The 14,574-nt window shown below is 47.5% G+C and overlaps 1 protein-coding gene across 1 annotated transcript in view; it reads right to left on the bottom strand.

The window, feature by feature from the left end:
* WDTC1 (WD and tetratricopeptide repeats 1) overlaps positions 1-14,574 on the bottom strand; it is a 26,529-nt gene that overhangs the window by 11,094 nt on the left and 861 nt on the right. Inside the window, exons 2-10 of the mRNA XM_017831110.1 lie at positions 9,573-9,720; positions 6,864-6,947; positions 5,933-5,979; positions 4,671-4,782; positions 4,067-4,254; positions 3,038-3,220; positions 2,664-2,758; positions 1,434-1,549; positions 124-243 (exon numbers count right to left, since the gene is read on the bottom strand). Of these exons, the coding sequence (XP_017686599.1) occupies positions 124-243; positions 1,434-1,549; positions 2,664-2,758; positions 3,038-3,220; positions 4,067-4,254; positions 4,671-4,782; positions 5,933-5,979; positions 6,864-6,947; positions 9,573-9,680 (1,053 nt within the window). The 5' untranslated portion in view covers positions 9,681-9,720. The remainder of the gene's footprint in view (positions 1-123; positions 244-1,433; positions 1,550-2,663; positions 2,759-3,037; positions 3,221-4,066; positions 4,255-4,670; positions 4,783-5,932; positions 5,980-6,863; positions 6,948-9,572; positions 9,721-14,574) is intronic.

The raw sequence follows: 14,574 nt of genomic DNA, 5'->3' as shown, positions 1-14,574 counted from the left end.
TAGGTCACTTCTCCCCTCCAGACACTCGTTTTGGCCCTCTGCAGAAGGGTTTTAGAACTCAGGGTATGAACTGCACTGCAGAAACAGCCCAGCAACAGCTTCACTTTCCTGCTGCACCCTGACTTCACTCTGCCTTCCACTCCCTTTAGTGACAGCATCACACTTACCCCCTGAAGTGTGGCACTTCTTCGGGAGGAGGAAAGTGTACGGTCGCTGTTTGTATGTCAGATCAAACAAATAGACCTAAGGAAAGGAAAAAGAGAGAATGAGACCAAAAAAAAAAAAAAAAGAAAAAGGAGAAAAAAAAATCAGCAAAATATAGATGCTCAAGTCACCAAAATAAAACAGGGCCAGATGGGTGTACGGTTTCGTGTTTGTGTTTGCTGTTTCCAATTTTCTGACTGGGAATCTTGTTTATAGATTGGGATGGCAGCAGTACTAGTGGTGTGCTCCATTCCAGCACTGGGTTCAGAAGGAATAATGCTGAGAAACAGCAGCCTGGTCTTATCCCAGAGCTAAGACAGCCCTCCCCATACCTACAGAACTTAAAAGATGGCCTGACCACTGACCAACCTGCTCAGAAAGCTTCAACTCCAGTAAGATACTTTAATTAACACAGTGATCATGAAGGAGCCAAACATTTATTGACAGAAAAGAGGTGGTACACTGAACTGAGAGAAGAATCTCTTCAAGATGAAACCTGAGAAACTGAGAAGGATATATTGAGATTCAAGATTTCTGTAAGATTTCCCGAGAAACTCCAAAGGCAGCCCTGTGAAATTCTATTTTACAGTTGTATTGGGACAGGAATGGACAGCCCAGATCAGCCCTACACTTCACCTTCTCAGCACCTTCTCTTGAAGAGAACGAGAGCATAGGTGAGAAAGACCTGCAGGGGACAACCACAGTGCAACCTGCCCACTAGCAAAGTTCCTGCTTAATCCATGCTGACTAATGCTGTCAGGAGGATTTTCTCATTTCATTGATAGGCTTTACAGAAGATCCATGAATATCACCCAGAGCTTAAAATTAAAGCAATCAATATTCCAGGTGAAGGCCTTTACTTCTCCAAGTCCTTTAGTCACTATGCCCTATTACAGAAGCAGTTTGATGCTTCAAGAATGAGTTATGAAATCTTTTCTAGGTCAGCAAAGGTCAGTTCCAGAACTTGTTTAGTTTTTTTTTCCTCTTCCAGAGAGTGAACTGTGAATTGGAAAACCAGAACAGAATGTGGTTCAAGTTTGATCAGTGACAGCATAACAAATAAATCCCTAATCCCAAGCGCTTAGTCTGAATTAATCAGAAAGCAGTTTAAAATCAATCAGATTACCCACAGAGAAGTTGCTGTACCTGTTTTCAAGAGCACACAACAATGTGCAGTGACTCAACAACTGCATCTGAAGCTTTCTGCCAAACTTCAGCTGTCTCCTTACCTGCTCCCCTCCCATGTTGACCAAGAGCTCAGTGCCATCAGGACTGAAGGTGACGTATGTGGCCACCAGAACCCTCAGCCTGTTGTTGTAGTCTGGAAGCTTCACTGGAAGGTGCCCTGTGGAGAGGAGAAGTTTGTAATTATTGGCTTAACCAGTAAGTGCTGCCTTTGTCCTACCCCAGCTGCTCCCTTTTACAAGGGCAAAGCCATGGAGCACCCATTTCCTGCTGTTTATTGGATCCTTCCATCAGCCACCAAAACACACAGGGGGCTTTTTCACAGCTTCTAAGTATCAATGCCCCATCCCTGGAAGAGTCCCAGGCTCTGAGCAACCACTCTAGTGGAAGATGTCCTTGCCCATAGCAAGAGGTGGAATGAAATGGGCTTTAAAGTCCCTTCCAACCCAAACCATTCAATGATTTTAATTCTGCAAGGCCATCTCCACATGAAGATGAGGATTGTAAATGCCTGCAGAACCCAGCAAATCTCAGTTTTAGGGATTCACCAGGATTTGGCTTCTGCAATTTGTGCCATCTGCAAATACCTCCATCTTCAACCCTCTAATCAGGTTTCCTTAATAAAGCCCTCAGCACAACCAAACCAAAGCTCCTAAATATTCAGCTCACACACAGGTTCTGTTGCTCAGACAGCAGATGTGTTGCATGACCAATTCAGGGGACCTGAGGAATCCTCCAGTGGGACTCATCAGAAGCAGGACTGTCAGAACTGGTCTGCTGAACGTGCTGGTCTGAGATATTGGAAAAAACCCGAACATTTTGGGGAAAAGGATAGTAAATAACAAGCACTGGAGAAGAATGTCATATAGATTGCTCAGACACTGCATCACTGATTCTTCATCTGCAGGATGAGGACAAGTCATTTCTCTCCTGTGCCAAAAAGATTTTGAACAGCAGCTTTGCTGGGACCAGTTCCAGGAAAGCATATAGAGCCCAGGTTATCCAATTCCTGACTTTCCAATAAAAGTGACAAAAAGACATTTATGCTGGACAAGAAGCAGCAAGGCCAGCTCACCACCCCACAGCACTGCCAGATCAGGGAACTGAGCAAGAATCCACAGCACAGAAGTGAAATAAACTGCAATTCCAGGGAATATCCCATGGAACAACTCCTCCAAGCAGTGGTTCCTTGTGTGAGGAGTACAACTCCGCTTCTTCAGGCATTAAAGTCCCACCAGTCTCTCCCAGTGCCTCCCCAGTACAGGTGTCCATACCTGCCACGTAGTACTGCGCCGCGCCGTCCGGGAGGGGCTTCTGTCGGTCACAGAACGTGTGTACTCCAGCTGAAGGGCTCTGCTTCATGCTTTTTCTAGCCAGAACAGCCTTATTATAATCATAGCATTCAACTGCTGGAAGCCTGATCCAAGCTAACACTTTATGTTCACCCACGAGGACAAGGCCCACTCAGCTATGGGTCACCAGCCTCACATCACCCCAGTGTATTCAGAAATCAAAAAGGCTTTGGGTGATAGAAAAAAAAAAAAAGTAAAACTTCACAGATGATGGATCCCTGCAAGTCCCCCTTCCCCCTAGACCTTGACCAGATTTCTGTAGCTCACACGTGCCCAGCGAAGCCAGGTGCTGTTACCTGTGGTTGTGGATCATGCGGATGTCGTAGAGCCGCACGAAGGGCCCGCTGGCCCCCACTGCCAGGTAGTTGTTGTCCTGGGGGTTCACTGTCAGGCATTTGGCCTCCACCAGCTGCCCACAGTACTCAGTCAGGTCTATCAGGACCTCGGAGCGTTTGCTGTTCTCTCGCAGGTCGTACTGTCTGCAAAGGGAGGGAATCAGGCACTCGTGTCATGGAGAGCAGAAGCAGTGACAGAGAATCATGGAACACCCTGAGTTGGGAGGGACCCACAAGGATCATCCAGTCCAACTCCTGGCCCTGCACAGGACACCCCAACAATCCCACCCTGTCCCTGAGAGCGTTGTCCAAATGCTCCTGGAGCTCTGGCAGCCTTGGGGCTGTGCCCACTGCCCTGGGGAGCCTGGGCAGTGCCCAACCAGCCTCTGGGGGAAGAACCTTTTGTTAAGTTTTCCTTGGTGACCAAACTGAAGACCACTCAAAGCAGCACACTGACACTGCTCAGCAGTGACCTACACTTCATTATCCATGATGAGATGACACCAAGGACATGTTAACAACAGTAATTTGTGCCACAGGTTACTGGAAGCATCTCAGTTCAATACACACTAGGCCTCAGTATCAGGATAATCATTAAAACCAGCTCTATAACGTGCACAGATTTATTCAAGTTCCAAATTAAACTCCAAGTCATGACCTCACAAACAGTAGCTCATAGGAAAAGTGAAACAGAGCCTCATAGTAAAAATACTCATTTCAGAGTCTCAATGACTCTGGAGGGAAATGTTATGCAGTCTTATATCTCCCTTGCCTCTGACATGGCTGTTCCTTTCCTGGCCTCCCTCTTCAGGGGAGCAAAATGGAGGAGATGAGGAGGGTATTTATCAGATTTTATGAGATAAATTTTTCCAGTTTTAAGAAAGGGAGAGATGAGCTTAAGCTCTGTAGTACAGAGACAGCCTCCCTCCAGATGCCTGCACAGCACGTACTGCGAGGGATCCTAAAACCAAACCAGCTGGAATTCTGTACCTGATCAACCCGTCTTCTGCTGCACTCCAGAAGGTGTTTGGCCACATGGGAGCCGTGGCAATCCGCTTCACTCTGTTGGTGTGGTCTCCGAACATGTGGACTGTCTCCTTGACAGTCAAGTCATGGACGTGCACCTTGGAATCCGCAGCTCCCGTGATGAGGATCCGATCCCCCGAATGCGGCAAGAACTGCGGGAGAGAGATCTGACCTTCAGGCTGAGGCTGCTCACGTGGACATCACTGGGCAGGAGCAGGAACTGCTTCAGGAACATGGGATAACCCATGTCATTACCTACATTACACACATGTCAGCGTGCACACCCAGGAGTCACCAGCTACAGCAGGACACACACATTTCAGTTTGCCTCTTCGTCACAAATCCCAATTTGCTACAACCATTTCCTTTGAACTCACAGAGAGAATAAGCCTGGGATCTGCATAAACTAAGTGCAGTACTGGATTTAATTCATTTTTTTTGTATCATTAGAAATATTAAATTATTTGGGAGGCAAACTGCTTGCAGGAAAACGTTTCCCAGCAAGGATTTATTCTCTTGCTGCTTAGCTACCAATTTTGTTGGCTGTTCATTCCTTCTAACCACATACCTTGACAGAAAAGATGTTCGCAGTATGTCCTGTGTGCATAGAAAGGAGTTTCTTGTGGTGCAGAGGATCCCAGACAATGGTGTGCTGGTCATCAGAGCCAGAGGCCAACAAGCTGAATGAAAGAGAAGGGAAATATGCACCAAGTATTGTTCTGTTCTAAGCCGTGACCAATTTCACAGAGCGGTTTGACCACAGACATCCATTAAGTTAATTCAGCCCTAAGCGGCCCATTTCCTCTCTCTTTCCTCAGCTCTGTGTTCCCCATGCACTCATCCATTCAGCCAGGTCAAGGAGCTAAACCAGCCAAACAGCAGCTCCATGGAAAATAAAGTGAGTGGTTTTCGTTGGTTCGGCTCATTGAACGGATTCCGATGGCACAGGGGAAAACAGAGGTATTTGGTCAACAACAAAATGCAGGGCCTCCATTTTCCTTATTATCCTGGCTGTGTTAAGTGCTCCCCATCATCCCTGAAGCCAAGCCAAGGCATTTATTCCCAGGCTCTGGATGTGCCCAAGCAGTCCCAGGGCTCATGGAGTGAACCACAAACCGCTTTAAAAGTATAAAGTCACTGCAAGGTGCTGTTGACCTCGCACATCCCTCTGCATCTGAGCCCAAAAGAACTGGACATCTGCAACTCTCAGCTGTTTTAAACTTATTTCCTTGTAGCCAAATCTCTTTCAAGCACATGAAATTTTCTCTGGTAAATCATTCTGAGCAGCAGACCTTGGATGTTCTAAGAGGCGTGTCCAGAAATACACGCTCTTCCTTCCATCCACTCATTTCTCAGGCAGAAAGTCTTTATTCCACTTGGTTAATGGACATGCCCTTTAGTTTCTCTCTAAAATTGCAGAGGGGTAAATTCTCTACCTCCTTCCCTTAGATATTTGTCCCCCTGCAGCAGCTTTTAACAGCATGGTGAAGGGGGTTGGGAAATGTCACCACCAGCTGGGCAAATCCTAAAGATCCATTATAATCCATAATACCACTTAAGAGAAGAGAAGCAGCCTTCAATCTCCACTTCTTAGTCTGACCATTTCCCTTCTGAACTGACTAAAGGGGCACTTCTAATAATATCCAGATATATTTAACAAAATAAAGCTTCTTTTTGAAGCGTGAGCTCTACTACAGCTAAAACTTTGAGCTTGAGCTCCACTTTACTAGAAATGGGAAGCAGCTGCTTGTGATAAGATGACCTACATCCTACTCTTAGGAGAACCTGGGGTTATGGGTTTGTTGCTCCCAAACCAAGCCACATACTTACTCTCCTTTCTCATTCCACTCTAGACAGTTGACACACCCAGAGTGACCCTGAGGGAATTAAAAAAAAAAAAAGGAAGATGGTATTACACAAACTTCAGATTTATCAAGCAGAGTTGTTCTAAGGCAAGGACACAGCGAGCTCCCCACAAATAACAACTTGTTCCAATACAAGCAGGTTTTTTTATGTTTTTATTCCAACCCTGTAAAAAAACCCAAAAAACCAAAAAAACCCACCCACATGGCAAATAAGCACCTCCAGAAAAGAAAGGTACGCTATAGCAGTCGGGGTAAAAAAGGCAAAGTGAAACAAATAATAAAAAAAAAAAAGGTAGTGTTGAATAAAATGGCAGTTTTAGTCTCGGAGGCTACAGCTGAAATCCTGCTGTACGCAGGGAAAGGTGACTTTGCTTCCAAAGCCCTTGGCGAGGCTGACAAATTACGTGTGCAGGTTCTCTGGGAACACAGGGAAAAGGCACTTTTGATAGCTCTGTTAGAAGCACCTTGCTGCTGGGTGACTCCATCATCCATCTTCATCCAAATTAACCAACAGCTGTAGCGAGAAGTGGGGGAGCACTGAAAGCGTTTGATTTGGGAGATGCGACTGAAAAGGGGGGCAAAAGGACCCTTTCCTCCCCCAAACCAAGATAATATTAAGATATTACACAATAAGCTGTGTCAGAGCGCAAAACAACCTGTTCTTTAGGGAACACATTAAGCATTAGAGCTGAGTGTGTTGAAGAGTTGACAACTGGCTCTCCTGCAGGTGCATCGGGTAAGTGCGGAAAGCTCACACAAACTCTCACTGAGCTATCCCTGGCTCTAGCGCAGCTTGGGGGATAAGAAATCAGCATCTACCCCACAAAAGAGAGAATTTCATACCCCTCCTGCAGTGAGGAAGCAGCTGGTTTGCTCTTTGGGCACTGCCCACTCACCTGCAGTTCTGCCTCCAGGCCCAGGCGGCGGATGAAGGGGTCAGTGACGTGGTAGTGCCGCTCGAAGCCCAGCGCTCCCCTCTCCTGCACGGGGCAAACAAGCACCACACTGACTACAGCAAACAAAACATTTCCTATTTCCCCTTTTAAGAGAAGATTTTTAAAAGTTTAAAAATCAGGCAGGTGCTTTGCTGGGCGTTGGGGTGCCCATAGCATGAGGGAGTTGTGCTCTAAGTAAGGAGGCACAGAATCAGAGGATCACTGAATGGTTTGGCATGGAAGGGACCTTAAAGATGATGCAGTTCCACCCTCTTCATGGGCAGGGACACCTTCCACTAGCCCAGGTTGCTCCAAGCCCCGTCCAACCTGGCCTTGAACACTTCCAGGGATGGGACAGCCACAGCTTCTCTGGGCAACCTGTGCCAGGGCCTCCCCACCCTCAAAGGGAAGAATTTCTTCCCAATATCCCATCTAACCCTGGCCTCTTTCAGCTGAGACCATTCCCCCTTGTCCTATCACTCCATGCCTTTTTGACAATTCCCTCTCCAGCCTTCTAAGCCATCATTTGAACATCTTCAGGCATAATTTTTGCCCCTGATTTGGTTTAAAACGATGTTCAGCTCAGCGCCCGGCTCAGCTGGGGAGCCAAGACCAGGCCCCCACTAAGGCAGAGCAAGTTGCCTACTTTGGGCCTGAAACAGAAGACATGGAAGAGCTTGGGAATGCCTGTTATTATCCCCTGGTGATGACTTCAGCAGGAACTCAATCCTGAGGACAGCAGTTCTGGACCAGAGCTGCTCAGGAGAACTCTGCCATTACAGAGCCTGTCCTGAGGCACCAGCACGGGCAAAGTCCCAGGGAATGTGACTGGACAGCTTCCTTTGGGATGGTTATTTCCTCAGCCATGGAGCAGGACCTTGGAGCTGCAGCACCACAGCACAGGCTGTTCTAGAGGAACAGCTGCCACTGAACTGCGTCAGTACAAATGAAGGTGAAGAAAAGCAGGACAGTTGTTTCCCCTGTGATCTCACAGGGCTCACAGATGCATCAGCAGATGGCTTCGATGAAAAAAGGCCAACTGCAGAGGCAGGGATGAAGGCAAGGGAATGCAAGTCACATTTTGGGTGGAACAGCCAAGGAGGTTCCTTCCTAGGACCTCACCCAGCCTTGGTCCCATCCCATACCACGCTCAACTCAAGCCTTTTTAATCAGCATTTAAAGATGGGAACACCAATGTCAAAAATTGTAACTTACTCCTTCACTATCAGCATTTAGGGATGGGAACAACAATGTCAAAATTACACTGATGGGGCTAAAAAAAAAAATCACACTGATGGGGCTCAAAAAAAAAAATCACACTGATGGGGCTCAAAAAAAAAAAAATCACACTGATGGGGCTCAAAAAAAAAAAAATCACACTGATGGGGCTCAAAAAAAAAATCACACTGATGGGGCTCAAAAAAAATCATACTGATGGGGCTCAAAAACAAAAAATCACACTGATGGGGCTCAAAACAAAAATCACACTGATGGGGCTCAAAAAAAAAAAAATCACACTGATGGGGTTTGGAACATGTCAGCAGTCCCAGAGCAGACACAGAACTGCTGAATTCCCTTCCCAGCCCAACGTTCAGTAATGAACTCCACACACTCCAAAAGCTATTTGAAAACAAAATGGAGACAGACATGAAAGCGTTGGAGGGAAAACAAACCAGGCTTTTTGTAGGAGCTTCCATGACAAACTTCAAACCCCCTGATGTATTTTTGTGGAGAGCATTCCTAAGGCCCTGCTGGGCCCAGTGCAAGGTGCTGCAGGTGTAATTCCTGTGCTGCTGCAGCTTCAGTGGCTTTGTGAGGGCTGTGGAGTAGGATTTTCCTTTCCCTACAAGGAATTGTCAGACTTAGCAACCTTTCCAAGGTCACAGATCGAAGTCTGACAGAGCAGACAGCATGAGACAGTCCCAGGCTAAGGCTCTAACCACAGAACCAGCCTCTCCTTGTTAGGGCAGCAAAACAAATCTTTGCACATGGATTAAATTACAAGCTCGTAACACAAAGTTTGGTACCAAACTGCAAAGAGAGCACTTCCAATTCCTTATTCTGGCTACTCACAGACCCCTTTCCTGAATGCTGATTACCAGCAGGGCTGCAAATGATTTCAGGCCTCTGAGTCCAAGCAATAATTGCCTATTGTGTCTGCTGCAGCCAGTCCTTTCACGTTGATATTCCACAAATGCAGCCATCAGATGACTGATCCAACCACTGCAGCAGCTTTTTCCCCTACACAAAGGAAGCAACACACCACTCTCTAAAGAAGAGGAGACAGAGAGAGGCTGTGACAGAGATCATTAGCTCTACTACAGTCAGAAATACCTCTGATGGCAAGATCACACGGGGAGAACACAGAGAGGAGAGAGAGAAGCTGGCTAAGGGGCCTTTGTGGTGCCCAAACACAAGCAGATGTATTTCCCTCAAAAGGAACAGACCTGCTGATGGCAAACTAGCACAGGGAGAGGAACTGTATTCCTGCCATGCCACACTTCACCCCAGCTCCTCATTAAGGACAGTGATAGGTCCTATGTGTTTGTTCTCTTAGGCTTCTCATGGAGCTTATCAACAAGAGACCTTTTCCAAGTAAAGGCACCACCACAAGTATTTCCCAATCCAGCACAAATGCTGATTCTCCACCTCCCTCCACCCAACACGTACCTTGATCTGTCTGTGGATGATGTCTCTGGTAATGTTGGCTTTTGCCATCTTCTTGTAATGGGGCAGACGAAAAGAAGCTATGGGAAGAGCTGCTGTGCATCCAAGCATTCCAACCGAGCCAAGATCCACGCTGGGGGCATTCAGTTACCTGCAGGACAGCACAGGGAGGGGACACAGGCAGGCACACACCATATTAGGCCATTCAGACAATGTCAAGCTTTATTTTCCAAACACAGCAGTGGGTAAGAACTGAAAAGTTGGGTATAGAGGCTCCTGAAAAAACTCCAGGAAGGAACAAAGCCCGACTTGAGGCCATCCCCAGTCTGTGGAGGAATTCACAATGAGCAGAATTCCAGGACTAAACAAGTCTAGAAAATCCATGTTTCTATGCCAGCAAAGACCCTGGGCAGCATCCTGTCCCACAGTTTCCCCTGTCCCACAGCTTCCCCTCCCACCATTCCATGTCCACTCATGTCCAATGTCACGTTTCCCAAGCTCTACAATCAACAAGACTCATATTGTGAATAAACACAGTATCGATGGTTTTGGCCACCTCTTCTCTCTTTTTTATTACATTTAACTATCAGCAAAACCAAATTAGGACAACCAAAAGGGTACAAACATTCCTAGAAATCACAACAGCCAACCATCAGGTGATGGTTGGTCAACTGAACACCCGATTACCCCAGCAAGAGGTAACCTCAATGACTCTGTGAAACACAGGGAGCCAGGACAGACCCCTCACTACTCCAAGGCCAGATCCACACAAAGCTGCCAGCTGGGCTAAATAAGCCCCATTGCTGGAGACATCCCAGAGGATGGGGTTTCCAGACAGCCCCGTGTGCTGAGCTCTGCAGGGAGAGGGAGCACTGCTGCCTCAAAAAGCAGCTCCAGGTTTGGACACACCACACGTGCAGGATCAATGGTATCTGCCATCCCTCTCCTCCAGCTTCTCCAGACGCCTTTTCCAGCTAGCAAGCCTCCACCTGCTTTTCTCCCGGGCTGGATCCCCATGGATTGGCCTCCTTAAACAAATCCTCCAGGATACAGCAAGTTTCTCCATCCAGAGCTGCAACAGGGCAGAGACCATCGTTCTGTGACACCTCAGCAATTCACCCCTCAGGTGAGGGGCTGCTGCTCACTGGACAAAACCCAAGATCTTCTTACCTCTAAGATTTATATCCCAGTGCTCCACTCCTTCTCCTCCTCACAGGGAATTTTAACCACACCAGCCACCCACCCTCACCCAGCCCTTCTCCACAGGAACCTGTGACCAGTCACTGATGGCAGCTAAACAACTTTTTCCATGGAAACAAATGATCCATTATCCTCAAGAGACAGGAGGGACAATATTCCAGCAGATTTCAGGGCCTCAGTCTTGTCTGCAGCTTTCCACTCTTCCAAGTGCTTCCCTACAACATTCCCAGATTCTGTCTACAGTCTCCTCTCTCCAAGCAGCACCCAGGTTTTTCCTCTTCTTCCCTGACAGGCAGATTTCTTGTCTCCCTCTTTGAGAGCAGTTTAATTTTGAGCTTAGGACCCCAAAAGGACCCACACCATGCCAGGGCCAGGCAGGCTCTCACCTCCCAAAGGACAAAAAACCCCACTGCTCTCTTAAGAGCCCTACAAAAAAACCTGTCACATTTTCTGTGTCCAATTATGGCTAATTTCCAATCAGCTCCTTTTCATTCAAACAGCACCAAACAACCTCAAGGACACACGTGGAAAAATGCACGTCCACGGAAAGATCCAGATCTCCCCTATACAGACTGAAATAACCCACCCCAAGAAGCCAGTTTAGAGCTAAATAAATCAATGCAAAACCATTAATACACTATAAATCCACTGTATGAACGGAGAGAAGGAAGATTCAAACCCCCCAAAACCTGCCAGCCCATATAAGAGAGACTCAAATTGCCTTGATTTTCAACAGTCTCCTTTGTCCCAGCATTTTCTCCCTTCTGGAACTCTGACACCCACACTGGCCAGGGGACACAATACACAGGAGTTGGCTATTTCTAGGAGTGTTTTTAGGATTAAAGATGTGTTGTGGAGCTTCCCAACTCTCTGGACAGGTCACTGTCACTCAGAGGTGTCCCCAGCAGAACGTTGTTCCTCAGGTCTCAGGAGATCAACACAGCTTTATTCCTTAAAAGATACAGGTCAGGAAAATTATCAGTGAAATCAGCCCTTTGGGTGACAGGCTGAGGAAAAAACCCACAGTCAAACAGGAATGCAGGAGCCTGAGGTGTCTCTCTTTCCTAGAAAGGGCTTGGTTTGGCAACTGGGTGTTGTAAAATGCTCAAAGGTCTCCCAGAACACGTGTCTATGCTTGGCCAAGAAGACTCCAAGAGCCTCTCTTGCTTTCATATTGCTATTTTTTTTTTGTTGCTCAACAGGTATTCCACAGCTACAAAGGCTTAGGCAACCTTTAAATTATCGTAGGATCACAGATAAAGAATTAAAAAGTCCCAAATTCTGATTCTGGGTCAGATTTTAAGCATTAGCCACAACTGGTCACAATCCCAGACTCACATTCACCATGAATATAACAGTTACCTCATTCTTGACTATTAACTAACTAAATACATAATAACTTAATTAAACAAATATTAAGTGCTGTTAACACTAAAGACTATTGACCCCACCACTGTACAGGCAAATCCTCTCTCCAGTTACAAACTGACCCTGGAATAAAACACAGAATTCCCCAAGATTTGTAGGCCCCCTGAAAAATATATATAATAAATAATTAGACAAAAATAAACCCTGTCTCCCAATTTCTTAGCCACATAAAGGCTTCCAAACACGAAGCCCCTTCAGAGAGTCTTTGTCACCACCAAAGGCATGGAAATCAGTAAAGGATGTTCCTCTTCTGGCAAAGCCACTGTGCAAATTCTGTTCTATCCCATCCTTGCACTCCTCTGGCTTTTCACTAACCCTGCACAACCAGATCGTGGTGGAATGAGAGGATTAAGTCCCAGAGACAAGGACAGTGTAGGATGAGTCTGCACTAGTGCTACCAGGGATGACTCCACAAGCAGCTTCACTTTGGCTACACATTAGAGATGATCCCATCCCTTCCCATCCCTGGAAGTGCCCAAGGCCAGGCTGGACAGGGCTTGGAGCTGGACAGTGGAAGGTGTCCCTGCCATTGGAACAGGATGATCTTTAAGGTCCCTTCCAACTCAAACCATTCCATGATCCTGTGATTGTGACCTTGTTGGGTCATTTATTAGATGGCACTGGAGCGAGTTTCTCCATCCCACTTCAATTCCAAGCAAGGACAACCTTCCCTCATCCCTCAGTGCTCCAAACCTGCCCCGGGGACGCCGCAGACAGGACTAAAAACTTGGGATCTAGTTACAGCTGTCGCCTCATCCATGGCAACAGCCTCTTCTTAAACTCCACCTGGAGCACAGAGAGCACCAGCCCACCTGCAGTTCCCTCCTGGACTCTCCTGCTCCTGCAACACTAAAACTCCAAAGGCACAAAAAGCACTTTCGCAACACTTGGCCTTTAAATTCGCAGTCAAAAATTAACAAGCCACAGATTTCTGCAGGCTGTGGGCTCCAAACCTGGCAGGCTGTGTTTACACTGACAGCAGTTTAAAAGCCCCTTAAGCTCCTGGGAAAGTACAACTTCCAGAGGGTGCTCCAGGGCATGGGGAGGAAGGGGAGTAACGGGATTCCAATTTTCCCAAAACACTCGCTCAAAGTCTGGAAACAAAACCTTGACAGTGATAACACAAATAATTCCATTGATTTAATACCAAGTTATCCCAACGCAGGTCGGATTTGGGGAACTGCCCCTTTGCTGGATTGTATTTCCCTGTCATGGAAGCACCTGAACAGCCCCCACCTCCCTCATCCCCACAGCGACATCCTGACACAGACCTGCCCTGCAGAGGAGGGGGTCAGAGCCCCAGCCTGGGCACCAGCACCCTTTGGAAAAGCTCCATCCACCCCAAGAAACTCCACAAATCAGCAGGACCCCTGAAATCAGCAGCTTTACACAAGCAATCCAATTCCTAACTGTGTGGATGTGCCCAAGTTTCTCAAGGTCACTGGGAATAAGCAGCACTCTGCACACCACGAGCCCTGCAGATACACGGCTCATCCCCAAGGAACATGCCCAAGACCCTTCCCTTCAGCATCTACAAATTATTTCACCCATCCAAACACCAGTCAGGACACAACTCATGCAGCTTCTTTATCCTCACAACTTATTTCCCTGCCCTCTTTACCTTGACTTCCCAAGAGGTCACGGATCAAATTAAAATACATGGAGATAGGTACATTTATGTGTTTGGGGTTTTTTTTAAGAAACCTGGAAAACCAAGAGGGAATGAGCTGGTTAGCAGCAAACACCTTGCTAAAAGAAGGTTTTGCTCCAGCTGAAGGAGTTGCCAGGAGGTCCCCAGGACAGATGGACATGGAACATGGAGAGAGTGAGGAGAAGTGGGATCTGAGCCCTGACAGACTCAGCACAAGGGGACTGTCAGGGAAACTCGGATAGCCCAGAGCTTCCAGCTCAGCCCTCCAACTGGAATCCTACCTCTCCCCTTCATCCCCCAGCTCATACATCCACTGGGATAACAGAAAGATGCCAGACAACACCTCACCCAGCACAACCAACATCCCAGTGCCCAGCCCCACACGGCCCAGTAGCTCCAGGAAGGAGTTCAGCTGGCAGAGGAGGAAAGGCTGATCCCCCTTCCAGGGAAAGGGGCTGCAGGACCCCCACCAGGGGCAGGGAAAGGTTCTGTGAAGGGTTTAGAGAGGGGATGGTGAGCAGAGGAGGGAGCAGGGCAGGGTCACAGTTAGGAAAGGGGAGAGGAAGGTGAGGACAGGGCAGTGCCAGGTGTAGGAGGGGGAAAGGGAAGCCAAAAAGCAGGGGCTGCACCTGGCAGGGGCTGGGTACCTGCCAGAGGATGCAGGAATGGGGGGGAGAGGGCAGGAAGAGAGTCTGGGGAAAACGGGGATGAGGGTCTGGGGAAAAC

The sequence above is a fragment of the Lepidothrix coronata genome, unplaced genomic scaffold (assembly GCF_001604755.1).
Source record: "Lepidothrix coronata isolate B3197 unplaced genomic scaffold, Lepidothrix_coronata-1.0 Scaffold187, whole genome shotgun sequence".
Classification (NCBI taxonomy): domain Eukaryota; kingdom Metazoa; phylum Chordata; class Aves; order Passeriformes; family Pipridae; genus Lepidothrix; species Lepidothrix coronata.
The sequence above is the reverse complement of the archived record's forward strand: the minus strand, read 5'-3'. Positions and strand labels throughout refer to the sequence as shown.